The 27651-nt window shown below is 38.4% G+C and overlaps 5 protein-coding genes across 7 annotated transcripts in view; all 5 read right to left on the reverse strand.

The window, feature by feature from the left end:
* grik1b (glutamate receptor, ionotropic, kainate 1b) overlaps nucleotides 1-942 on the reverse strand; it is a 44933-nt gene extending 43991 nt beyond the window's left edge. The window contains exons 1-2 of one of the 3 annotated variants that reach the window (XM_055197377.2): nucleotides 527-942; nucleotides 333-424 (exon numbers count right to left, since the gene is read on the reverse strand). In XM_055197377.2, coding sequence (XP_055053352.2) covers nucleotides 333-424; nucleotides 527-567 — 133 coding nt within the window. In that variant the 5' untranslated portion in view covers nucleotides 568-942. Of the gene's footprint in view, nucleotides 1-332 lie in introns of all 3 variants that reach the window. The other 2 variants (XM_055197375.2, XM_055197378.2) reach the window with 2 other exon arrangements.
* Nucleotides 943-2582: 1640 nt separating this feature from the next.
* cldn8.3 (claudin 8.3) lies at nucleotides 2583-4394 on the reverse strand. The gene has a single exon (XM_055197387.2). The coding sequence runs from the start codon at nucleotides 4377-4379 to the stop codon at nucleotides 3408-3410; it is 972 nt and encodes a 323-aa protein (XP_055053362.2). The 5' UTR covers nucleotides 4380-4394; the 3' UTR covers nucleotides 2583-3407.
* Nucleotides 4395-9950: 5556 nt separating this feature from the next.
* cldn8.1 (claudin 8.1) lies at nucleotides 9951-11521 on the reverse strand. The gene has a single exon (XM_055197392.2). It carries the CDS (start codon nucleotides 11177-11179, stop codon nucleotides 10352-10354), a length of 828 nt encoding a protein of 275 aa, XP_055053367.2. The 5' UTR covers nucleotides 11180-11521; the 3' UTR covers nucleotides 9951-10351.
* A 4614-nt stretch (nucleotides 11522-16135) lies between these two features.
* cldn8.2 (claudin 8.2) lies at nucleotides 16136-17486 on the reverse strand. Its single transcript, XM_055197389.2, has one exon. The coding sequence runs from the start codon at nucleotides 17408-17410 to the stop codon at nucleotides 16526-16528; it is 885 nt and encodes a 294-aa protein (XP_055053364.2). The 5' UTR covers nucleotides 17411-17486; the 3' UTR covers nucleotides 16136-16525.
* Nucleotides 17487-22260: 4774 nt separating this feature from the next.
* LOC129438598 (claudin-8-like) lies at nucleotides 22261-23448 on the reverse strand. Its single transcript, XM_055197393.2, has one exon. The coding sequence runs from the start codon at nucleotides 23262-23264 to the stop codon at nucleotides 22473-22475; it is 792 nt and encodes a 263-aa protein (XP_055053368.2). The 5' UTR covers nucleotides 23265-23448; the 3' UTR covers nucleotides 22261-22472.
* Nucleotides 23449-27651: the final 4203 nt, after the last annotated feature.

Below are 27651 nucleotides of genomic sequence, written 5' to 3' on the forward strand. Positions count from 1 at the left end.
ACAGCTAGACCAGCTTAAAAAGTGACCAAAACACAGCTAGACCAGCTTGCTACACCAGAATTACCAGCTAAAAGCAAGCTGGGAGACCAGCTAAAACCAGCTCACCAGCTTATGCTGGATTTTTCAGAAGCCTACCTTTAACCAACTGGTGATAGTTGAGTTGGGACATAACAGTTTTGTTATCTAACGCACTACTTAAAGTGTGATTAAGTTTGGAACCCTTGGATAAAAGTAAAGCAGACAAAAATGACTCTTATCATTAAAAAATATTCGTTTACATGTCAAGGTACACCGCCACACAGACAATACCAATATAGTTATGTTTTACTCACCGATTCTCAAGACCTGCTGCGCGCTCAGACTCAACTCTGTCATGAAACACAACAGTATGAAGCAAACAGCTCTCTTCTTCGCCATGATGCACCTGCAGGAGGAACATTCAACATCCATATGCTTCTTCTTCTCATTTGCCAATACTGTATCCATACAGGAATAATTTCCATCCGAGCAGCATCTTTCCACTCACTCGTAACGGTGGGAGTCAAAAATCCCAATCCTCGCATCCATGCTAACTGGGCAGTACTTTCCAAAATAAGTCACGATGAATACGCATCCCTACCCCGGTGATTTCAGGACATGGTGGAGCCGATGAGAGTGGGACGCGCAGGAAAGAGCCCGGAGCGCACCGGGAGCGCAGGATCCTTCATGAGTGCGCGCTCTCAATTGAGGGCACGTCGAGTCTCTGATCCGCAAACATGGATCCGTTGTGAAGATTAACTTCAAATATGCCAGCAGTCGACCTCGACAACGTCTTTGCTTTTGGTACACCGAGGAAATGATTTAATCTTGTGCCGGAGCTTTGATGGAAACGCGCATCTAATCTGCCGAGGGCTGTGAGCAGATTAAATACCCGGTTATCTGTCACCACTCACTCATTCACTTACTCACTCACTCACTCACAAAAACTGGAAGACACTATATGCCTCTTCATTGCTTTTTTATAATATAAAATAATAATAATAATAATAATAATGAAAAAAAACGATCTGCTACATAATGCCAAAAATTACATTCTTATAGTATTTTTGTCTTGTTTTTACAACATATACCTAAAAAAATTTAATGTCAAGATGTATTTTCTTGAGCAAAAATGAGAAAACTAGAGAAAAAGTCTAGTATTTACATAAAAAAGTGAATTTGTGCTTAAAACAAGCAAAAATAAATAAATAAAAATAAAATCTGCCAATGGGGTAAGAAAAAAATCTAAAGATTATTTCTGGTCTTTTTTGGTCTAAAAACTAGATTTGTTTCCTTAGGTAATTTTGCTAATCAAGAAAATGCATCTTGATATTTGTGCTTAAAGCCAGACAAAAATACAAAGTAAGAAATTTTTTTTTTTTTTTTTGCAGTGTATGGATAGAATATGTTTGAATAATTCACACGTGAAGTTTGTTCTACAAAAGTTTGCTGAATACAAAATGATCTTTAAGTAATTAGTAAATAATAAAAGTTCTCTACACACTGCAAAAAATATTTTTAATTAGTATTTTTGTCTCGTTTTAAGTAAGAACATCTATAAATATTATATATTAATAATAATATTTCATAAAGAAAATAAGTCTGTTAAACTATCACGTGCACACGTGAAACTACCGCTTTTGCGTGCTCACGTGAAACTTTCGCTTTTACTTGCGCATGATAGTTTCACGTGCGCGCTAAAGTTTCACGCGAGCATGCAAAACTAAACTTTAAATGTTTTTTACTCCAATGTCACCTTAGGGCTCGGTAGTAATGTAAGTAAAACATATTCAAATTAAATACATTTGTGCATAAAACAAGTAAAAAAATTGCCAATGCACTGTAAAAAAATTCCGTAGAAATTGCAGCTGGGTTGTCGGTAATTTACCGTAGATTTACATTTATGTTATTTACTGGCAAGAGTTTGTTCAAAGTTAAATGAACATTAAACATTTACAAGTCTTTCCCTTAACAGAGTAAAAATAAAAAAACAGCATCAAGCAAAACATTCTTGGAAACAAAATCTGAAGCAAAAAACAGAAAAAGGTTGATGATGATTTCTGATTCCCAGAATGCTTTGCATGAGGCTGTTATTGTATAGTTTTATTCTGTAAAGATAAAGACTTGTTAATATTTAAAATTTATTTAACTTTGAACAAACTCTTGCCAGTAAATAACATAAATGTAAATCTACGGTAAATTACCGGCAACCCAGCTGCAATAACATTGAAATTTCTACGGAATTTTTTTACAGTGTGGGTAAGAAACAAATCTTGAAATAAGTTAAAAAAAATATCTTGGCCCATTGGCAGATTTTTTCTGTTTTTTTAAAAGCACAAATTCACTTAAATTTGATAGTCTACAGACTAGACAGTATTTTCTTAGGTCATTTTGCTCATCAATAATTCTTGATTTAAGAATTTTTATATATTTGTACTAAAACAAGACAAAATTATTAAGAAAGTTAGGCAATGGCCTAGTTGGTTTAAATTATAACTCATGTTCCTAAACGAAAATTTGTCCATTGAGTTCATGGTGAGAGTATTTCATACCTAGTTTAAGAGGTGACTTCATTGTTTAGGTCTTTGTGACAGTGGGTTTATATGGCATAAGAGGGATTACAGAGACAAGATCTGGATCACAGATTATTAAGAGAGGATAAAGTTCAGGCTCAGTAAACAAAGCCAGATAATGAATGGCACGAATTAATGGAATAAAAACATTTTAACAGGATGTTATAAACAAAAGGTGTTAAAACTGTTAGCTAAAATAGCATAAATTAAGTTTGTTATTTGCTAATTTGTAACAGAAATCTACAGAAAAAAGTTGCCTTGTGCCTGACTAAATGATAAAACTGAAGAAAATTCAGATGCCCAACTCAATACTCAATGAGGCCACCTGCTGGTTAATCATCATAGTAGATATTTAATGTTTACTCAAGAGTTAAAAGCAATCTGAAATTGGTCAAACATCAGTCTTGCATAAAAAACATTTCATTAAAGACCCATTCAAATCATGCATATATACAAAGCAATGCTGGACAAGGCTGAGGTCCAAACAAAGAACCATGAGACTGTCTCTCAATATTTTCATTCTCTCTAGACCAAACAATGTCTGTTCATTTAAAACATAAAATATCACATCACCTCCAAACAGCCGCTTTAGCAAACACCATCCCGTGGGTAAAACCGGTCTAATGTGCCATATGCTGATTCAATGTTTGCTGCCCACATGCCTCAATGTGAAATGAAGGTTGTTGTTGGCATAACAAGCAAACAGTCCCAGTCTCATTTTTCACCACTAAGTATACAATTTCATATTGTGTTTACTTTTACTATTTTACTTTACTTGTTTGTCTTCAGAGTTTGTTTAATATTGCTTTATGCACATTATATACGCAGTCCAGATCCACTGTCCGAGCTGCTAGACTGAACTCTGGAATAGTTGTAACCTATGAAAACTGAGTATTGTGGGACAATCGGCGTCCGGGAGGTGCCGGAAGTGTACGGATTACTGCCAATGCTTCCTGTTAAATGTGAGGAAAGCTGATTGGGGTAATGGGCATTATGGGGTGAGCCAAACGTGTTTGCGTTGTGTGGTGGTACCATGTTCTGGTTGTAAACGAAAGGCCCTGTCAATGGCTGCCCACTGTATGATGAATGTTGACCGAAAGACGGTGTGATGGTGAAGCTGTGCACAGACGGATAAATGGAGAGGCTGTTGTTCTGGTCTCCTACATACCCGAAAGTGTTGGCGCGAGGGTGAGCATAGTTTAAAGTGTGTTTATTGTCTGAATAACCAGGGCGACAGCAGAGGAAAATAACTCCGGACGCCAAGAGGATGGCACTGGTGATCCAGCCAATATAAAGCGCCTCCCCTAGTTCCCTTCGCTGGGCGTCAATGAGTAAAGGGTTGTAAAAGTCTGTAATGATGGTGTGAGCGGTCCAGGAGACTGGAATGAGAACACATAAAGAAGCCAAGATCTGCATCGCTCCTGCGGCCATCACAATAATGTTTTTGACCCGCGGTTGATCCCTGAGACAGGAGATACAGCGCAGGCCCGCGAGAGACACCAGGAGGCCGAGCCCGGACAGCGCCAGGGCGCAGCACATCAACCCGCGGGCGGCCTGCAGGTCTGACGGGAGGTACAGCAGAGAGTCATAAACTTTACACTGCATGCGAATGTTTGCTTGTCTGAAACAGTTCACCCATAATCCCTCCCAGCGGACCTCCATCACAATGATGTTCTCCCCGATGAAAGCCGTCACCTTCCACATAGGAAGAGCCGTGACGGCGACTGTGCCGATCAGACCGACGATGCCCAGACACAGAGCGATCAACTCACACTTGCCATAAACCATCGTTCACCTCAGCCTGGTGCTGCGATGTAGAAAAACAAACTTTCGTTATAAGACCTATTCTTGATTTATGAAGTCAAAGTGAAGCCTTGCAAAAAAAGTAGAAATTGTTATGGTTTCCATAACAGTTATTGTTATGAGCCATCAGATGCTTACCATTAAAACCATTACAATTTTTATGTATTGTGGTTTGGCCTATATATAATTGAGTTTTACTGGTCCCCATCCACCAGATAACATCCCACCAGTAAATACATTACCAGTAGAGACGTACAGAGACCATTATATTTTCTACTAAAACCAGTACAATTGTATAACCATTAAAACCATTAAAATGTATGTAATGGTTCACTCTCAGAAATAAAGGTGCAAAAGCTGTCACTGTGGCGGTGCAAAAAATGATTTTCAAGAAAAAATGTTCTTAGTATTTTTGTCTTGTTTTTAGTAAAAATATCTAAAAATTCATAAATTAAGATGCTTTATCTTGATGAGCAAAACGACCCAAGAAAATAAGTCTGGTTTTTATACCAAAAATATAAAAGTTAAGTGATTTTGTGCATAAAACAAGCACTAAATTCAAGAAAAAAAATCAAGAAAATTTTGCTTACCCCATTGGCAGATTTTTTTATCTAAAAACTAGATGTATTTTCTTGGGTCGTTTTGCTCATCAAGAAAAAGCATCTTAATTTTTAGATATTTTTACTGAAAACAAGGCAAAAATACTAAAGGATTTTTTTTTCTTGAAAATCATTTTTTTTGTGCAGTTTTTTCAAAAAGTACACCTTTGTACCTTTAGGGTGCATATCAGTCCCTTAAATGTACATATTGGTACCAAATGTATACATATTTGTACCTTAATGGTACACATTAATGTAGATCCTACACTGCAAAAAATGACTTTCTCACTTAGTATTTTTGTCTTGTTTTCAGTAGAAATATCTAAAAATTCTTAAATTAAGATGCTTTTTCTTGATGAGCAAAATGACCTAAGTAAATAAGTCTAGTTTTAAGACAAATTATTTACAATTTAATTGAAATTGTCCTTAAAACAAGCAAAATTATCTGCCAATGGGGTGAGACATTTTTTTTTTAAATAAGATTTATTTTTTCTTAAACACTTAATTCAAGTAAAATTTGGCAGTTATTTTTGCTTGTTTTAAGCACAAATTCACTTAAATTGTATATTTTTTGTCTAAAAACTAGTATTATTTTCTTAGGTAATTTTGCTCATCAAGAAAATACATCTTGATTTAAGAATTTTTAGATATTTCTACTGAAAACAAGACAAAAATACTAAGTAAGAAAGTCATTTTTTGCAGTAGAGTGACAGGTTCTGTACCCTTAATTTCTGATTTTCGACCTAGATAGTTGACCCTACTGTAGGTGAATAGGCCGCTCCCATAGGAAGAAATAAAGAAGATTACATAAATTTGACTCACCAATTAAATAATGCATCTCTCAGATTTTTTATGCAAAATTAAATACAGAAATACAAAAAACTATGGCATAATGGTGTATAATTGTGAACAAATAAGTGCTTTTTGTTCAATTCTGTGTAAACCTGCCCGCACAGATGATCAGAAACCATCACCCACTCACCCTGAGCTCAGAATAAATTCAGCACCGTTGGTCAGAAATAATCTAATGTTCAAATCCTCAGGTCTCATCAAGAGTGACAGCTGTCCACACGTCAACTTTCCAATGGAGTGAAACTGCAGTGTGACAAGTGTGTGATAGTGTGTCTCTAAAGCCTGGGAGAGTCTGAAAAACTTGCCATGTTGGAAAAAATGGCAGCGCTGTCACCTGATTGGTCCAGAGGGATGTGGGTATGTTGTGCACATGCTGGTGATGTCTGTTTACTATTTTGAAATCTTACACAACAAGGTATCTCTCTCTCACATACGTGTGCACGCACACACACATGCATACACACACACACACACACACACACACACACACACACACACACACACACACGCAATTATTAGTAATTATTAATAATGGTGTAAAACAGTCCCCCATGTACATATCTACACATACTCATCTTTCTTTTGATTTTGCTATTATGTTTATTCTGAAATAGAGCGAGCAAAATTGAAACAATTATTTTATATATTAAAATATATCTTGGCATTGTAAGTGTATTTTATGTACAATTATTAGTGGACCATTTTATGAATTTTTATTTGAACTCTGTCACCCCCTGACTCTGGCGCAGACCCCATGTGAGGAACCACTTGTGTAAGCACCTAATTCTAGTTGTAAGTCTAAACCTCACTTCAACTGTAAACTAATCTCTCACATCTGATTGGTTGCTCACTTGAAAACATCAGGAATGTTATTACTGTAAGCCACTAGTAAGCACAAGTGTGACTGTACTATAGAAACAAAGCCAAAAACAACACAGCCGACACTGCCCATTATTATATAACGAGGCCAAATTTGCTTACTGTATAAGTGAAAATGGCAACGCATGACCTTGACAAAGACAAAGCTTCAACACAAGAGGGAGTCAATGTGTCAGGTCAAGCCTTTTAATGCAAACTACAGTAACACTGTCTATGAAGTTATTGGCTGACTGGACAGTGCGAACGCAGCATTTGTTGTCAGACACTCCTGTTAGGTTTAGCTATTTATTCAAAGTCCATCCAGGGAGCTTTAGTGCGACTTACTGAGTGTTTACAATAGGTCAGTTCTCTCTGGTCACAACCCACATCTTTTGCATTGTCAGCACTGATCCTAAACTACTGAATCAGAATTGGTAGCGTTTCATCAAAACCTAATGTGTTTACGCTGTCTACACGACTGCCTCAAGAACTCAAATGAATCCTTACAAGTGATGCACTACACAGGCAACGACTCTAGACCAAAGACAAACAGTGCACAAACAGTGCCTTGAGATTAGATGTACAAAAGAATCAACTTCACAATTTATTTAAATAGCTTGATATGACCACACTGTATTGCTTTTAAGACTGAGCAATTTCATTCATTCTTTCAGTATTCAAAAAATATCATAATTTTTATTAATTTATTCGTGTCCATGGCACGAAATTCAGCTTTTTATCACGCCTTGAGCACGAATGTCCTTCCAGTGTCACTCGGCACAGATTTCTATTTCTAAGAATAAGAAAGTCGTGCCACGGACACGAAAAACGATTTAGTATTTATTTCGTGTCTGTCGCACGACTTTCTTTTTCGTGTCATTTTATGTTTTGTTTTCTCTTTTTTTCCCTATTTTTAAATCATTGTCGCTTGGGGTTAGATTTGGGGTTTGGGATGTACTTTTATGTATTGGTTTCTACGTGTTTTTCTTCCGCTTTTAAAACTATTCTTGCCTGGAGTTGGGGTTAGAAATGAGGTTTGGTTAGGATGTCTAAAAATGTAAAAGAAAGTGATTCTAACCCCAACCCCTAGAAACAATGGTAAGAAAATAGTAAAAAATGACATGAAAAAGAAAGTTGTGCTACGGATACGAAAAACTATTTATAGAAATTTGTGACACAAAAAAGACATTTGTGCTCAAGGCACGAAAAAAGCTTAATTTCGTGCCATGGACACAAAAAATGTATACAATTTTTCATGACTATAACACGACTACCGTGAGATAATACATAAAAACCTACACTGTAAAAATTCCTTGTCGCGTTTAAGTTTAAACAACTTGAACTAATAAGTAATTTCAACTTTTTTGACTAATTAGAAGTTGTTGTAAATGATCAAAATAAAGCTCTTTAAACTTAATTTTTAAAATGTATACCAACTCCTCGCTAGTTTAGAAAATTGAAATGAATTGTTAATTCAAGTTGTTTAAACTTAAAAATTTAAGTGCAACAAGAATATTTTTTACTGTGGGTTAATTTCAACCCATAGTTGGGTGCAACCCATTATCACGAAATTACGTACCTATAGACGGTTTCAGCAGTAACAACATAAACAAGCGGCTGTCGCGGTTCGCACGTAACTTCCGGTAAACTCCGCTAATAATAAATAACAGCAAAGTACTTTAAACATAGTTTATTTATATAACAAGCAAAAAAACAACACATAGATTACCTACAGTAGGAAACCAAAACATTTGTTATTTTCGACGAGGCAAATGTTCAAGAGATCAGTTAGGAACTAGTCAAACCATTAAAAAAACGAAACCGGAAGTAAAGTTCGGATCCAGATGTGTATCACGTGCGTCCGATGAAACCGTCTATAGTCACGTAATTTCGTGAGTGCTTTCCGCGACACCGACACGTTTTTCGCCTTTTTGCGTGAACATGACACGCACGTATTTATTACTCAACCGGTTCGTCCCACTTTCTTACCATTGTCGCCTCGGTTTATGGCCAGATTTACATAGAATGACATCCTTACCCAAACCAACTCTAACCCTAATTCCAGGCGACAATGGTTTAAAAATCAAAAATTATAAAAAATAAATAAATGAAAAAAAAAAAGGTATAAATCAATACTTAAAGGGACACAAGGCAGCATTTTTATGTTAATAAATCATCTTTGTAAGTCGGTATATGGTTAAATGACTCATTACATGACGAATGAAGACCCTCTCACCCGCCCCTACCGTCTGTAGGAAGAATACCCCACTTGCAAGTTCGCTGTATCCGACCCGGTGTCCTTCAGTCTCGTAAAGTCTCAGATATAGAAAGCATTTACTCCCAGACACTAGGGGGAGCTAGTAGAGAAATAATACTCAGACTTGCCTTGTGTGCCTTTAACGTGACATCCTAACGCAAACACCAAATCCAACCCTAAACCGAAGCGCCACTGGTTTGAAAACAGGACAAAACAGCTGAGCAAAAAAAACGTAATAGTGACACGTTCACAAAAATACGTCACGCACAAAGGCGGAAAAACGTGTCACAGGAAAACACTCACAAAATTACGTGATTATAGGTACATAATTTCCTGATACCCAGCATAGGGTTATTCATAACACAACATTTGGGTTTGTCCAAATTTGACCCAACTATGGGTTGTAACCAAGCATATTTTCCGAGTCTAACTTTACCAATCTTTTTATATATTCGGAGCATTACTTCTCAGCTGAATCCATACAAAAAAAATTATCTGTAAAACATCCTTAATATATCCAAAAATATGCAGTTCCCACTTCACCAAAGCTGCTTGTCCAGTTTTCATGTGCGTGGGTGTATTTTTATATCTGATTCTCCTCTGTTATCCCAGCAGGATTAACAGTTCAGTTTCCTGGTTCTGTTGTACTAACATAAAAAACACTGGGTGTGTCCACATAAGGGACAGTCAAGACAATAGCTGTCTTACATTTCACAGCGGCCGCCTGTCTATCTGAAGCCGCAGGGTATAAAGATGCCAACGAAACAAGCAAATGCAAGAGAAAAACACAAGCGCCTGAATACATTAAAACACCTGTGACGAAAAACATTTCATCTGATGCATACAGATGAACAGATTCCACCTGAGAATTATTATTACATGGCAATACACAGTAAAAACTCAAACAAATGTACATTTAAAAAAGAAGGCAATTAATTTCCGATAAAAGTTTGTCGTCTCAAAATCACTTAAAAAATATTTACCATTAAACACTTTTAAACTTAGTTATTTATTTATTTTAGTCAGCTTTGATATAATACAAAACATCCCAAACTTTACAACAGCTTGAGGGTAGATCTATACTTTACAATGAATCATATAAAACAATAAAAAACAATTATTCATAGTCACAGTTTTACATCTGAATTACATCTTTTAAAAAACTAAAAGTACAAAGATTATTTTAATTCTGTTAAAACGTTTTCAAGAAAAATGAAATGAGAAAGAATAAAATGAAAATTATATGTTGAAATGTTTGAAAAAACTATTTCTGAAGGGCTTTTGTTAACAAAACCCCATGTGTCCAGGTCCATAGTCTTTTTGTTTTTCTCTCTGTCTCTTTTCACACACATACAAATACAAATGCAAATACACAAGCCTTTGAAATGTCCTCACAGGTAAGCGACTGCGCTGCGGGCAGATGGATGTCTGGTTGGCTGTATAAAGGAGTGCTGTCTGGACGGCTGTATGAACGACTGTTGTCTTGATGTTGGGTAAGACGGTTGTGCCGAAGCTTGAATGAATGATGGTGGACCGGACGGATGGCTGTACACAGACCTTGCCTGAGGATAAAATGCCACAGGTTGGGGCTGATAGGCCACGTATGGGGCGGCGTTTTTGTTGTAAACGTACCTCTGGTCCGGGCCCTTGTCTGAGGGTATGTTACAGCAGGTAAATATGCATCCGCCGGCGAACAGAAGAGCAGACGACACCCAACCGATATAAAGGGCCTCTCCGAGCTCCCTACGTTGGGCGTCGAGTAATAAAGGGTTATAGAAATCCTGGATGATCACGTGACCCGTCCAGGAGACGGGAATGATGCAACAGAGGCAACTCATGAGAATCATACATCCAGACACGACGAGGACCATGCGCTTGGCTCTGTCGTTGTCTTGGATGCATGCCGTGCATCTCATGCCCGCGATGGCGATCAATAAACCCAGACCGGACAGAGCCACGGAGCAGCACATGAGCCCACGTGCGGCCTGGAGGTCAGGAGAGAGGGCCAGCAGCGAGTCGTAGACTTTACACTGCATCCGTATGTTCGCCTGCCTGAAGCAGTTCATCCACAAGCCTTCGTACCTGGTCTCCATCGTGATGATGTTCTCTCCAATGAAAGCCGTCACCCGCCACATGGGCATGCCGGTGCTGGCCGCCGCCCCGATGAGCCCTAACAAGGACAAGCACAATGCCACGATCTCCAGAGCGCCGTTAGCCATTATTCCTGTGCGCAGCAGATGAGAAGGTCAGATGTGCGGAGAGGTTTCGAGCACGAGCCTAACCCAGCAATGTTTTGCATCCCACTGGAAACGGAGCTGATAGGCGATAGATCACCTGTTCCCAGCCTCCACCCTCCACAGAGGGAGGGAACACTGGGGATGGTTGCCATGAAATTAAATCCCCTGTGAGTGTTTGTGTGTGGTTTTGTGTTGCTCTGAGAGGAGGAGGAGCGTGTCAACGTTGGTGCTGTTTGCTCAACAGGTTCCAGTTTCTTGCATGCATCCTGTTAAGTAAGGAAACGCATCTGATGAGGGTGACCGTACAGCCATACAGGCAAAGCACACGGTCATGCACGCGGTCAATGTTTAACACGGTCGAGGTCGTGCCTCATTAAATCGCTGTTCGAAATGTTCAGAAATCTTTTTGAAGTCAGCTGATCCCTTTATGTTTATGGTTTACTTGGTAACTCTTTACAATAAGGTTGCATTTGTTAACATTAGTTAATGCATTAGCCGACATGAACTAACAATTAGAAATACCTTCACAGCATTTATTAATCATAATTTATGTTAATTTCAACATCTACTAACACAATTTCTGAGAGTAACAGGCATTTAAGGCAGTAATGCTTTTAGGGTTTTTGTGCCTTTATTTAGACAGGATAGTGGGAAGTGTTGGGTTTAGATAGGTCCTTTACCAATCCCGCTTCATTAAGAGATGAGAATCGAACTCATGTCGCTGTGAGTGCACTGGTGCTATGTATGTACACTAACCATGGGGCTATCGGTGCTAACTGGTTAACAGGCCTGATGTTTGCTATGACAAGCATCTGTTTTGTTATTTGTCATACTCTTATGAAATACAGGGTTCCCACACCTTAGTTAACTTTAAATTCAAGGACCTTTCAAGGACTTTCCAGGTCCAATACCCTCAAATTCAAGGACTAAATGTGGGGACACATTTCAAGTGAGAGCAAGGTTACATTGTGTTACCTTTAAAGATACATTGTTACAGTTTCCTTTCGAGGGAACTCGCGCTGTGTCACTGCGGTGCCGGTGACACTTTTTTCCACATATTCACAAACTTTTAAGGATTTCAAGGACCCGTAGGAACCCTGAAGGTTACATCGTGTTACCTTATAAGATACATTGTTACAGTTTCCTTTCGAGGGAACTCGCGCTGCGTCACTGCAGTGACACTTTGGGGACGCCTCCAAGGGTAAGTGCGTCTGAATATGTATAAATTCAACCAATGGTGAGGCTTAACCACAAAGACAGGGTGATGCGGGAGCCAGGAAGTATATCGCTATCTGAAATATTGCCAAAGACGGCATTACAGGAACACAGGAAGTATGGTAAGGGAGACGTGGCGTCTCGTTCCCTTCTCAGGGAACAACAGTTACATACGTAACCCGAGACGTTTTCATGTGTCAAACACAGCTATGCAAATATGCATTTTGGTATGAATCAACATTTCCATACAGAAGATATAAGCATTTAAAGCGAACAGTTTAGCATGTGTGCTTAAAAAGTCTAGAATTTTTATGATATTATCCTACACTACACAGGGAATAATATGGACTTTTTTCAGAAAACTTCTTGCATAAAATAGATTCAAGCCACTTTCAATGAACTGTATCTATGTATGTATATTTTCAAAAACTTCCCAGGGCCTTGATCCCCCCCCCCCCCCAGATTCACAAACTTTCAAGGATTTCAAGGACCCGTGGGAACCCTGGACATACGAATGTCCTGCACTGTTTGTGTTATGGACCTTAACACTAAAAAAGCACCTACTGTTTGTAGAAATATGTTGTGCTATAGATCGCCAATCTTAGCACCACTTACAGTATGGTTGTACATAGCACCATTTGACTGAAGATAGGTGCTATATAGCACTTCAAGTGGTTCCCATATGATTATGAGCCACTTTTAGTGCAATTTAGCACCATTTTAAACCCATACAGGGACCAGAATATAACACACCCAAAAAATGGAGCATGAAGTTCAAACAACTTTATTATGCAAATCAATTCAACCTTATTTTTTAAATTTTGACTTGTGATAAGTTGACATAACTTAGAAAAACAAGTTGAAATTGTTTCACTTAATTTGTTAAATTAAAGCAACACAAAATATTTATGTTGATATGATAGCATTTTTACAGTGACCACATAGCAACGCCATGACAGCCACCCGCAACACCCCAAAAGAGTAAGAGATAGTATTTGCACAGGCAAGCATCACTCACATTGTTTCAGAAAGTCTAAAAAAATGTGTCCCATCTGCAGCCAGGAAGGCTTGGAGCAGTAAAGGTTTGTTTACTAGTTTTGTTTAGCCAGAGGGCCTGAATATGGAGAATACTGTGTGCTCAGATTATAATTTAACAAACACAGTGTGTTTGGATAATAATATGTGACCCAGTCTTTAAAAACATCTGAAGTCATTTTTTGTGATGACTACACATTAGCTGTGTTTCCATTACCCTTTAAATTGCGCAAATTGACATTGCGAATTGAAAATATGGCTAATGGAAACACATTCATTTAGTAAAATCTCAAATATATCACAAACAAATTTAAGCTAGCATGAAGGGTTTTTAGGCAATTCGGAAAATGTGTATTTTGCAAAACTGCAATGAAAACAGTTTATTCGCATTTTCAGGTCACCTGTTGCAAGTAAAAACAAACGCAACTTCCGGTAAACTCCGCAAAGAATCCATAACAACAGAGTCCTTTGAGAGCAGTTTATTTCTGACAACAAGCAAATTAAACAACAAGTAGCTCAAATTATAAGTGTTTTAAAAACTACTTTGTAAAATGTGTATTATATAATGTATACAATCTTAACCACAGATCGGCTGCCAAAGCTCCCTTCACAAAGCGATAAGTCATGATCGCCGTCTTCCCTCGTCGTTATTTTCGACGAGGTATTTGCTCCAGAGTCCACTTTAGCAGCTAGTCAGACCCTTAAACAAACAGAGACGAGAAGTAAAGCTACACTTACATGCGTAATTGCGTCACTGGATGTGCGTCTGATGAAACCGTCTATAAGAGACTTTCTTTACAAATACTGTTTGGATAACACTACAACTCTTTTGATTTAAAATAAATGTACAACACTGCAAAAAATGATTTTAAAGGAAAAAAATCATAGTATTTTTGTCTTGTTTTCCGGAAAAATATCTAAAAATTCTTAAATTAAGGTGCTTTTTCTTGATGAGCAATATGACCCAAGTTTTGGTCTAGTTTTTAGACCAAAAATATCAAATTTAGGTAATTTTGTGCATAAAACAAGCAAAAAAAATCTGCCAATGGGGTAAGCAAACTTTTCTTGAATTTTTCTTGAATTTAGTTTTTAAGAAAAATGTTCAAGATTTTTTGCTTACCCCATTGGCAGATTTTTTTGCTTGTTTTATGCACAAAATCACTTTTTTATACACAAATTTGATATTTTTGGTCTAAAAACTAGACTTATTTTCTTGGGTCATTGTGCTCATCAAGAAAAAGCATCTTAATTTAAGAATTTTTAGAAATTTGACTGAAAACAAGACAAAAATACTAAGATTTTTTTCTTGAAAATAATTTTTTGCAGTGTATTACCTCCAAGAAACACCTATACACTGCAAAAAATGACTTTCTAACTGTCTTGTTTTCAGTAGAAATACCTAAAAATTCTTAAATCAAGATGTATTTTCTTAATGAGCAAAATGACCCAAGAAAATTAGTCAAGTTTTTAGACAAGAAATATACAATTTAAGTGAATTTATGCTTAAAACAAGCAAAAATATCTTCCAATGGGGTGAGAAAATTTAGCTTGAATTAAGTGTTTAAGAAAAAAGAAATTGTTTGTTTTAAGCACAAATTCACTTAAATTTTATATTTCTTGTCTAAAAACTTAGGTCATTTTGCTCATCAAGAAAATAAATCTTAATTTAAGAATTTTTAGATATTTGAAGAGTTTCGTTGCAAAACGAGATAAATCCATTTATTAACATTTTTGTCAAAACATGTTTATAATTATCTTATCATGTTATTATTTAGTTTTTTGGTGCTACTTAGCTGTATTTTTTAAGTTATGAAGGTTTAAATCAAAACAAACCAACTGCAGTTGAATTGAAATTAATTAGAATGCACAACCAAAAAACGAGATTTCTGAACAATTAACAAAACGGTGGTTATCTCATTTTGCAACGAAACTCTTCATTTATACTGAAAACAAGACAAAATACAGAGATAGAAAGTAATTTTTTGCAGTGTACGTTGCCGCTTGGCATTAATGTTTGAATAATTCTCTTACGTCTCCTTCAGTTAAAAATAATGTCTGCGGTGGATGTGATATTAGTAAACCTACCAACATCAGTCAATGTGTTGTTTGGAATCATTTATCGCAAATAATTGGTTATTGGAAATGCTGTCATTTTGCTGTCAAAAGTCTTTTTTTTGACATTTTAAAAAATAACGCAAAAGTTGTGCGCAAATCTACAATGGAAACGCAGCTTTTGTCATTGTTTTTTTTTACATAATCTCATTGTGTGAAAATATGATCTTGATATCTTTAGTATTTACTGAAAGATTGAAATCAGTGTGTTAAATAAACTTTAAGAACATTAGATGATGACACCTTAACCTGGATTTTACAGACACGGTCATATATTGATGAATGTTCATCTCTATCATTACACAGTAACTCTCTCTACTGCAGTTTGGTTTATTTGCATTAGGGGTGTGACATTATTTCTTTCTGGAACATTTCCTCCGACAACAGGAGAGAAACATATATGGCCATTCTGAAGCGCAACAAAGAAAAAGTCCTGAAACTGCCTCAGCTGGTTTTACCGGTGTCAACAATGCACACCTGAGAAACAAGCAAAGCGATGTTGAGTCACATTCATGACAAGAATTCTGAGAAACCGAGAGATGATGTGTTCAAAGTCAAATTTAAATCAGGAACCAGTTTATCCAAAGTTCAACACATACATGTTTATTTAATCTTTTTTACAAGATTATAGCTAGACTAGTGCTTTAGAAAATGTACAAATTTAAAATACACAACATTAAAACAAACACACACAAAAAAAACATACAATTACGTTTACAGGTCAATGCAACTGTATGTGGAAATATCCCACATTTAGAAAAATAAAATGTAGCTGTATCCTCCTAAGACACAATTCACGTTATTGCCAAATTTTATCTTAGTTTTGTAAATTATGTACAGTCTTTTAAAATACATACAGTCCTGAACTTCATCTGAGATTCAGAATCAAGAAAATACAATACATTCTTTTGATGTACAATCCAACATTTTCTCATTTTAGAGAAGTTTGATTCGAGCGCAGCTCTCTCAATGTCTGTATGGTGGTTGGTTATAGACTGTTGGGACTGGAGAATAAGTCGGCTGATAATATCCGGGCTGATAAGGGTACCCAGGTGGATATCCGTATCCGGGCCCGTACGAGTTGTTATAGGGGGCTGAATTGGCCCTATACAGCACAGAAGCCATGTCCTCTTTGTCCTGGGTCCGTGGAGCGTGCCGACACAGCAGAATCACTCCAGCGCAGAAGAGCAAAGCTGAAGTGACCCAGCCGATATACAGGGCTTCCCCAAGCTCTCGGCGCTGGGCGTCGATCAGCAGAGGGTTGTAGAAGTCCTGGATGATGACGTGAGCCGTCCAAGAGACGGGGATGATCGTGGTCACGCAGCCGGCCAGAAACAAGCACCCTCCGCTCACCAAAACAATGTGCTTGGTCTTGGGACGAGAGTCCACGAATCGGGTACAACGCATGCCCATGGACGACACGATGCAGGCGATGCAGGACAGAGCCACGGAGGCGCACATGAGACCCCTGGCGGCTTGAAGGTCGGGAGGAAGGAACAGCAAAGAATCGTACACTTTACATTGCATACGGATATTGGCTTGTCTGTAACAGTTCATCCACAATCCCTCCCAACGCGTCTCCATGACGATGATGTTCTCCTGGATGAAAGCGGTCACCTTCCACATTGGGAGGCCTGTGACGGCTGCGACGCCGATCAGACCGATGAAGCCGAGGACAAGAGCCATAAGCTCGCAGCATATGGCATCCCTCCTCTTCTTTTTTTCAAGCTTCAGCTGTTGCTCGTAAGCTTCCGTTGCGGCATTCTCATCCGTGTAGCCCGTGTACACGCTGGCTCCGTACGGTTTGGCAATCAACGATTTGTCCGCATAAGACCCGGCGGTGTAAGACATCTTGGACAGACTAAATGCTCTCCAATCTGTCCTTCACAGGTGCTGCTTCTCAACTGGAATGTCTAGATGAGAAAGAAGCATTTACAGCCAAGAAAAAAATGTTAATGATGTTATGTGATCAGACCGGTTAACCTGCCCTCCCATCATCTGATAAACACTTCGAAGAAAACTGGCGAAACGTGTTCAAGCGAATGACAACAGAGTTTTCTTTTCAAAATCTGCCGTTGGGTGGCTTCAAGTTTTATTGAAGATCAAATGGAGTGTGCTTAAGATTTAGTTGAAGTGAAAAAGCTGATGAGAATTAAATGAGATGTAAGAGTTAAGATTAAGATGTGTGATTACTGAAAATCTCTCATAAGAAAAATCCCAGATCTGAATTATTTCTTACAGACATTATGGGAGAGCAAATGGAAACCTTTGTTTAAGTCTCCTAAGACCCAGATATCTCACAAATTTCTTCATTAGTTTCAAAGATCTCAACATCACAAACTGAGCTCAGATTTGCCAGTCTGCAATCGAAAGTCAATATTATTAAAGATTTCAATATGCAACCTTGGAGTCATAAGTTGCATGGGTATAATTGTAGCAATAGCCTACAATACATTGTATGGGTGAAAATAATTTTTATGCCAAAAAAAAAATTAAGATATTTTGTACATTTCCTACTGTAACTATATCAGATATATAAAATATGAGTTACTAAAGACTTCATTTTGACAACTTTAAAGGCGATTTTCTCAATATTTCGATGTTTTGCACCCTCAGATTCCAGATTTTCAAATAGCTGTATCTCAATTTAAACTAGTAACTAGTCAGACCATAAAACAAACAGAAGGAGGAAGTAAAGTTCGGACCAGCGTAATCACGTCACCGCACGTGCGTCCGATTAAATTGTTTATTGGCTGCGTTGGTAATCATCACAGAGCGCAGCGCAAAAGTTTAGCTATTTTAGTTGATGCAACAAAAAACCCTCCTCACGCAGCGCAAGCCATTGAAATGAATGTGTTTCACATTTCCTGTGAAAAAGCGGCATTACACTTTAAAAAGTAAAAGTTAAAAAATTAAAAAAAAATTACTTAACTCTGTAACACCTAAAAATTAAGTTGTTTCAACTTACATGTTTAAAGTTTAAAACACTTTAAAATAAAAATTCAAGTTGAAATAACAAAAAAAATTAGGTGTTACCAATTAAAGGCACAAAAGAGGATGTTTTCGCTGACTGAGAATCCAAAGACTGTTACTGAGGGGCTGTTTACACTTGGTATTAAGATGTGTTTTCATCGATCGGATCACAAGTGGACGAGAGAGACACATCACGTCAACACCCGGTATTCAAATCCGTCTCCTTTGTCCACCTTCGACCGCTTCTGTGCTGAATACTATGAAGGGGTGGTCTGTTAGACGGTGGGCGAGTCTCTCTGCTGTCATTCAACCCCGAGCGGGAGTAATTATGAGTTTATATGGACGCAAACTAATATTATGTCGGAGTGCACTGCTTGTTTAGCAAGTAAACATGCTGCACAGTGTTTTGTACATGAGTATGTAAGAGCTTTCTTTGAATTTTCAGCGCAATTGATGAAATAGGATCGCGCAACTTTCACACCCTTTCAAAACGAAACTACGGAGATCAGCCGCTTAGTTTTATCAATGAAAGGCTAAAAATAGCGCTGTTCACCGAATGTTCACGCCAGAAGTAAAAAAAGACGTAAAACTTGTGTTTAATCCCTCAGATTAGATAAATGGGCGGAGAGAAGGCGGTCGCGTGTGGCTGTTCGAACGCATTCAACCACATGTGCGTTCCGCAACTCCAAAGCGATCCGATCGAAAGTCGTTTCGACCACCTCTGGATGTGGTTGAAAGTGTTCGAAAGTGGATGAGCTCAAAACGTTTTGAACACCGTTTACACCTGGCATTAACGTCGTCCACTTGTGATCCGATAGACGAAAACACATGTTAATACCAAGTGTAAACAGCCTCTGAGTTTTTGAAATGAGCACATGCGTAAGAACAGCCCCCCTCCTTCATAGCCCATTTCTAGGGAACGTCTCCCAAAACTCGTCTCCCAAAATTTCAGTAATTGTAACTGCGTTACTTGATTTAAAAAAAATGCTTTTTACATGCTCGTTACCACTAAAAGTAGTGAAATTACAGTAACGGAATTACAGTAACGGAATTGCTTTGTGGCGCGTTGCTCCCATCACTGTTTTTGGCACGGCTTGTGTTGTCCCTTTCATTTGTTTTTGAAAAATTATATAAGAACAAATTATTTTTTTTAAATGAACACATAATTTTTTACAGTGAACGACTCTGGTTAGATTACGTTCTTCTGACAATTTTCCCTCTTCTCAGCGACTTCAAAAAAAAAGTCTTTCTTTTGCGTCCTCCTTCGGGTTGACAAGCCAGAGGGCCAATCGTTTACACGATGATCGCGTAAACGATTGGGTGGTGTTTTTAAGGCCCTACCTTGTGCACAGATGACGTATATTAATACAGTATTATTACTTTCAGTGCCCTTAATAAATAGTCTTTTATCAGTTAGTAAAGACAGTTTCAAGCAATATTGTAAAAATGTATAAAACAAACATCCTCTTTTGCACCTTTTCTTTAAGTTGATCCAACTTTTAACTTTTTACAGTGTATGACTATATTTGTGGTCCAGGGTCACATATTAACCTAAACATTTCTCATTAAATTTGCCCAAATCAGTACATTAATTTATTTTACAGCTCCATACTCTTAATGCATTTTAAAGTCTCTTTTGTTTTCATTTCTATTTATTCCAAGCAACTTTAGGAAAAACATCCGAGACAAAGCTGATACCTAAATGAAACACAAATGAGAACCAAATCTTGAGAGCAAACTCTGAGCAATAACATTTTCTTCATGATTGATCCACTCTAGAAACAAATTATTAAAATGTTTCCCTATTGATAAGATCATCTGAAACAAGGATGTCAGTTTCCTTCACCTGCTGTATATCAGTGAGAGGTCACAGGTGTGTCGCAGGTGTTTTTAGGTAAGATGCTGCTTGAATTAGTCTTGCAGGGAGAAACCTGAGAAGGCTTGGTGTCAGTCTACACACAAACACGCAACCACACGCAACCACACACACACACACACACACACACACACACACGCACGCACACACACTCCCATCTGTAGGTAGACTAAATCGGTACTGTATATCTCGTCCATCTCTCCAGTCTCACATCAGCAAGCTTTACATTTGGTTTCACTTACAGTAAATAAAAGTATGCAGGTGCTGATGAAACTGTCTGGCTTGTTTTGATCGTTTGAAGATACAAATCAGCTCATGTAGAGAATGTTGTTTTCTGCATGCTTTCCTGTCCTGTATACATTGTGTGGACAGTGGAGTGCATGCTAATCAATATGAACTAAATAAAGGTTTAAACAATAAAAACAGTGTGTTTTGCAAGACAGAAATAAGTTTAAATGAAAAACAAAAAAAGGTTTAGGATTTGTGGCATTAATTAATATGAGCAATACTTCCACAGCATTTATTTATTTACTTCATTTTAATTGCATTTTAATTGACTAAGATATTTTTAAGTTAACATTAACATAAGTTAACATTCATTGTAATGCAAATGCAATCAACTAACATAAATAATATAATTTGCATAACATCAACGAAGATTAAGAAATTATGATAAACTATATTTCTCATTGTTAGTTCCACTCTCAGATGAAAGTATAAAAGTTGTCACTTGGACGGTATCTTTCAAGGTCATAATTTTGGTAATACGTACAAATATGTGCCTTTGAGGTACTACTAAGTATGTCTAAGGTATCAATGTGTACCTCTGAGGTCCCAATATGCACCTTTTAGGAACCTAAATGTACTTTTTGAAAAAGTACGACCCCAGTGACAACTTTTTTGCCTTTTTTCTGAGTGTTATGTCGGAAATGCCGCTTCGTTGGGAAAATGCTTCCCAGACCCATTAAGAGTTTGATAAAAAGTGCTCATTTACAAAAAAAGTATCCAGTCCTTCCAGAAAAACACTGAGTTTTTTTTGTGATTGTTGCCGGCAAAAATCCTTGATCTTGCTGCACGTTTTCTTAAAAAATGGAATATGTAGGATATTTATGGAATTTTATGCAATGAAATTGCGAGAACTTGCAAAAATTGCGGGAACTTGCAAAAAAAGTTTTCAGCTTTTGCAGCTTTTCAATGATGTTCACATCACATGATCACGTCACTTTATAACGTTCCCATGGCAACAGGGGACATGGCTGCACTTGTGTGAGGTAAATGCAAAACTTTCTGCTAAGATATATGTGATTTTTGCTAAGAAAAATTGCAGCATATTTGAAAAAAGGTGTCCCCCAAATAAATATCTGGACTTTGGCTGATTTGGCATTAAATCATGCGATCGCAAAATCACGTTTTTCTGGAGGGACTGAAGACAAACTTAGAGGGTTTTGCAACTGAGCTCTACAATCTTACAGTGTTACCAGACTTTTTGTGACTAAAGACCCAAATAATCTCTCAGTTTTTTCTCTCGAATTTCAGAAGAGATCTCAACACACTGTCTTAAACTGTGCTCAGATTTGTGAAGAAACCAAAAAGTTGCAAAAAGTCAAAAGATAGAGATCTCAATATGAACACTATAATGATTTCATCCAAATGTTTCCGCTATATTATCCCTATTCATTTTATAATTTTATATAAAATATATACGATACTGGAATAAATTACAGCAGATGACTCCAATGACTGAGCCATTAAAGAGGAATCTTTGAGAAAAAATTTAAATTAACATTTTAATGATTTAATTTAAACAACAATATGTATGGCACAATAAATAGCACAACGTTTAAGCATAAAAACAGTAGCCATTCATCAGCTATTTATTTAGTAGGAGTTACTAACTTTAATTTAGACAAAATATTGAGAGTATGTCTCTTTTGCTGGAGCAGACTTACAAATCAGTTCAAAAAATTTTAAAAGAAAATCTGGCAATAAATTAAAACTTAAAGTAAGTAAAACCAGAGAGGTATTTGTAGAAATATATATCAATTGTCATTGGTGTAATATTTGTCAGACATACTGACTCTTCTTGTAAGACCCAGAGGGTGTCCGTTCCAACATTGGCATTCCCGCTTTCTTTTCCCGTCCAGGGATGTAATCTTCCTCTTCCTTCGTCTGGTGGCTGGCATACCGGAAGAATAAGATCACCCCCGCTACCACGAGTAAAATGAAAGTGGCAAAGCCCACATACAGAGATTGTCCGATCTCAAATTTTTGCGATTCCACCACTGCAGGATTGTAGAAATTTCTGACGATGGTGTGTGTGGACCAGGCCACAGGGATGAGAGTAGCCAGAGAGGCGACAATAAACAGACAACCGCCAACCACCTGGATCACATTCTTGCCCCTGATGTTGTTATTACAACTGTTTGTCCCACTCATTCCAATGATGGATACCAGAACGGCCAGAAAAGCCAGCATTATGGCTGTGCACATGAGCCCACGAGCCGCCTGGATGTCTGCTGGTAGGATGAGCAAAGAGTCGTAGACCTTACATTGCATGTTAATGTCCGCCTGTCGTATACAGGCCATCCACAGCCCCTGCCATTGCGTCTCCATGACGATGAGGTTGGGGCCGATGAAGGCTGAGACCTTCCACATGGGCATCAAGGCCGTGGCTATGGTCCCTACAAGTCCAATGATGCCCAGTGCCATGGCCAGGATTTCCAGTTTACCCTTCATGATGGCACAGCGTCCGTTGCGGCAGCTGTTGTTGAAAGCATAAAAAAGAAGAAGAGAACACATGCTGGTTTTGATGTACATCTGTATCTGATAAGAATGAGATGGGAGGGTTTTTGCCATCAGTGTTATGCTGTAACACTGGTTTTTCACAGCTGATAAAACTGAATGTTTTATTGCCTTGGCAATGCTCTAGCTTTCAACACCTCCCTTCAGCTAGAAAGGATTGATGTGAATTAAAACTTTTTTACAGATTGAAGTTCTCTGTAAGACTCATTTCATTCAATGTAGTTAAAAGTCATAAGTTCTCTTAAAAAGTTTGAGGTGCCCTCAGATGGTGGGGAAGTCCATTCCAGATCCAAAGAGTGGCAGAACAGAAAGCCCGATCACCCATGGTGCTAATCTTAGTCTTGGCGATAACGGTTAGAGGTTGTTAGAGGTGTGAGTAGTTCTTTCAGATAAGGGTAGGGGGGCATTTCCATAGATGCACTGGTGGGTAAGAAGGGCGACCTTATATTCAATCCTGGCAGAAACAGGAAGCCAGTGAAGTGAATGGGGAATGGATGTGATGTGGTCGTATTTACGCACCCTTGCAGCACTGTTTTGAACATACTGCAGTCTCTGTAAACTTTTGTTAGGGATCCCGATGAGAAGTGAGTTACGATAATCCAGTCTGGAGGAGACAACGGAATGGACCAATTTTTCAGCATCTTCTAAAGTAAGAGTGAATCGGAGTTTTGCAATATTTCTGAGATGTTAGAAAGTAATCTTGCTATGGGCTTCAAATGTGAGTTGTGAGTCAAATCTTACACAAAGATTTGTAACAATTGTGGAGAGGGGAATGTCATGACCAAAGATAGTTATACCAGTTATGGAGGAAGACTGGGTTTGATCTGGGATGCCAACAAGAATTGCCTCAGTTTTAAAGCTGTTTAACTGGAGGAAGTTGTTTTTCATCCACACCTTTATCTCGTGCCAAATAGGCGGTGAGTGTTGCAGAGGTGCGTGTTTCCATTTTTATGAACAGTTGTGTGTCATCAGCATAGCAGTGAAATGAGACATAGCCAAGGGGGATGATGTAAATGATGAAGAGGATAGGGCCAAGGACTGACCCCTGAGGGACCCCACAGGTGACTGTGTGTTGCCGGGACCTTGCACTTCCAAGTGAAATATATTGTGTTCTGTTAGTGAGGTATAATTTAAACAAATTTAAAGCGGTGTCAGTGAGTCAAATGGTTTGATTATGGCAGTGAGTACAATGATCTGATTATGACAGTTTTTAGGGCGGACTGGAGTGAGTTGTTTATTACAGTAGTAAACAGAGGGCTTAGGACAGAGACGTTTACTTTCACTAGATCTGTAGGAAAAGGGTCGAGGGCACAGGTGGTGGGTTTCATTCTTTTGATTATCTTCTCAACTTCTTGCTGTGAGATTTCTGGGAAGCAGTGTAAGGGCTCAGAGAATGCAAGCTGTGGGTGGATAGTCAGGGTGGATAGTGGTGAGGATCCTGAAAAGGTAGAATGAATTGAGTCTATTTTTGTTTTGAAAAAGTCTAGGAAATTATTACAGTGCTCTTCTGTAATTTCTGTAAGTAACAATGTTTATGGTTTGAGTAAATGATTTATGGTGGAAATGATTTATCTATCTGTCTATGTCTGTCTGTCTGTCTGTCTGTCTCTGTCTGTCTGTCTATCTATCCTTCTATCTATCTATAGTAGCTGTCTGTATACAGTCTGTCTGTCTGTCTATCTATCTCTACAGTAGTCTGTCTGTCTGTCTGTCTGTCTGTCTGTCTGTCTGTCTATCTCTACAGTAGAATGTCTGTCTGTCTGTCTGTCTGTCTGTCTGTCTGTCTGTCTGTCTGTCTGTCTATCTATCTATCTATCTATCTATCTATCTATCTATCTATCTATCTATCTATCTCTACAGTAGAATGCCTGTCTCTTTGTCTATCTGTCTGTCTATATATCTCTACAGTAGATGTCTCTCTCTCTGTCTATCTCTACAGTAGACTGTCTGTCTGTCTGTCTGTCTGTCTGTCTGTCTGTCTGTCTGTCTGTCTACATCTACAGTAGAATGTCTGTCTGTCTGTCTGTCTGTCTGTCTGTCTGTCTGTCGTCTGTCTATCTATCTATTTATCTCTACAGTAGTCTGTCTGTCTGTCTGTCTGTCTGTCTGTCTGTCTGTCTGTCTGTCTGTCTATCTATCTATCTATCTATCTCTCTCTCTCTCTACAGTAGAATGTCTGTCTCTCTGTCTGTCTATCTATCTCTACAGTAGCATGTCTGTCTGTCTGTCTGTCTGTCTGTCTGTCTATCCCTACAGTAGACTGTCTGTCTGTCTTCCTGTCTGTCTATCTATGTATCTCTACAGTAGACTGTCTGTCTGTCTATCTATCTCTACAGTACTCTGTCTGTCTGTCTGTCTGTCTGTCTGTCTGTGTGTCTGTCTGTCTGTCTATCTATCTATCTATCTATCTATCTATCTATCTATCTATCTATCTATCTATCTATCTATCTATCTATCTATCTCTACAGTAGAATGCCTGTCTCTTTGTCTGTCTGTCTGTCTATATATCTCTACAGTAGATGTCTCTCTCTCTGTCTATCTCTACAGTAGACTGTCTGTCTGTCTGTCTGTCTGTCTGTCTGTCTACATCTACAGTAGAATGTCTGTCTGTCTGTCTGTCTGTCTGTCTGTCTGTCTGTCTGTCTGTCGTCTGTCTATCTATCTATTTATCTCTACAGTAGACTGTCTGTCCGTCTGTCTACACTGTGTGTTGTGTTTCCATGTTTTATTGGGTTTATTTAAGAGTCCCTAACCCTAATATTTTCATTTTTATAATTCAGGGATTCCCAAAGTGTGGTACGCGCACCCCCAGGGGTACGTGAGCTGCCACCGGGGGGTGCGCGAGTGGAAAAATCTAATGGCGGTCTGGTTCTTTAAAGGGAAACTTCACCCATTTGCATTAAGCTTTGTACCGTTAGAACCCCAGTCATGTTTTTGAATGGTCGTGCACCATTCCCTCAGTTTCCCCTGAGAGGGGAGAAATACTGATTTCAGCGAGGCACTTCCTTCTTTCAATGATGTAAAAATCGTCATTTTGCGTCATTGAAAGAAGGAAATCCTGTATCTCTATTGAGTGGGAAAGACTACAGACACTCATTCCTCATTTTTCCAAGGTGGGGGCTATGGGTGGGACCCACTCACGCTTCAGACCAATTACAGATAAGTGGGTGGGACTTACGAAAATATACGAACACAGACCGAAAAAAAACGACCAGCCGCCATCTTTATGCTAAGCTAAGCTAAACAGAAGTTGTGGAGCGAGCCAGAATTCATGTTACAATAACAGTGGAAGTTAATCAATATTACATGGAAGAGGGTGATTTTACAAGCGTGATGCTCTAATCCGCTGTTCATTGCCCCTTTATGAGCCACAATACTGCAAAGAGCTGAGGCAGATGTAGGAACAGAAGCCCGAGGAGAAGCCGGAGCCTGGGCGTCGGCTGGGTAGAGGAGCCCGAGGAAGACGCAGCAACCATCGGCCTATGCTGCGTAGAGAAGCTTGCCTGTTCTCTCGCTGTGTTGCTTCTTTATAACATTTCTGCATCAGATAAGGATATGGACGTTTGTTTGGTGAAGGTTTCTATTCAAGAGAGGAACTTTGCGCGCGTTTGGAACGTTTATTTCACGGACATGTTTCGGTTTACGAGCAGACGCGCTGCGGAGTATATAAGCTTGGACGGACTCGCGCCGTTTGCTTTCGGTTTAACATTTCTGGATCAGATAAGGATATGGACGTTTGTTTTGTGAATGTTTCTGGTCGCGTGCTTATTTCAAAGACGTGTTTCGGTTTACGAGCACAAGCTCCAAGAGCTGAGGCAGCGCGTCTGTGGAGATATTATGCAGGGGACGCGTTTGTGTGGAGGATGCAGGGATTAACGGACGTCTGACTAAAGTGAGTGTTTATATTTTCTTTGTTATACTAACGTGGCATTTATGTACACAATAGCATATCTGAGCGGTGTTTTATATGTCTATATTGTGAGAGCAGTGAGGCCAATAATAACACAAATGTAATTACAGTAAACAAGAGACAAAAAGAAAATTGGTAAAACTAAATAAACATTTAAATTGCATACACTTTTTTTAAGTACTTGGAAAGACATTTGTACTGCGGATCTGAAACCGCACGTTACTGTTTGAATAAGACTTTGCTACACACCAGGCCAGAGTGTTATTGTGTGTACCACAAAGTAACATCACGTTTAAAAGTAAATCATGATTGGTGTCAGTCAGACACAGTGGTGGTGGCTATTTTCTTTGTTTTACTAACGTGGCATTTATGTACATAATAGCATGTCTGAGCCGGGTTCCGAGTAATGGGAGTGGCTTGCAGAGCTGTGCATTGTGGTGCATAGTGGCAGTTGTAGTTTTTCATACAAATGTGCTCTAAAGTCACATTTTGTCTTTTCTCTGTCAAATAGGCACAAAATTCTACATTTAT

The sequence above is a fragment of the Misgurnus anguillicaudatus genome, chromosome 24 (genome assembly GCF_027580225.2).
Source record: "Misgurnus anguillicaudatus chromosome 24, ASM2758022v2, whole genome shotgun sequence".
Taxonomy (NCBI): domain Eukaryota; kingdom Metazoa; phylum Chordata; class Actinopteri; order Cypriniformes; family Cobitidae; genus Misgurnus; species Misgurnus anguillicaudatus.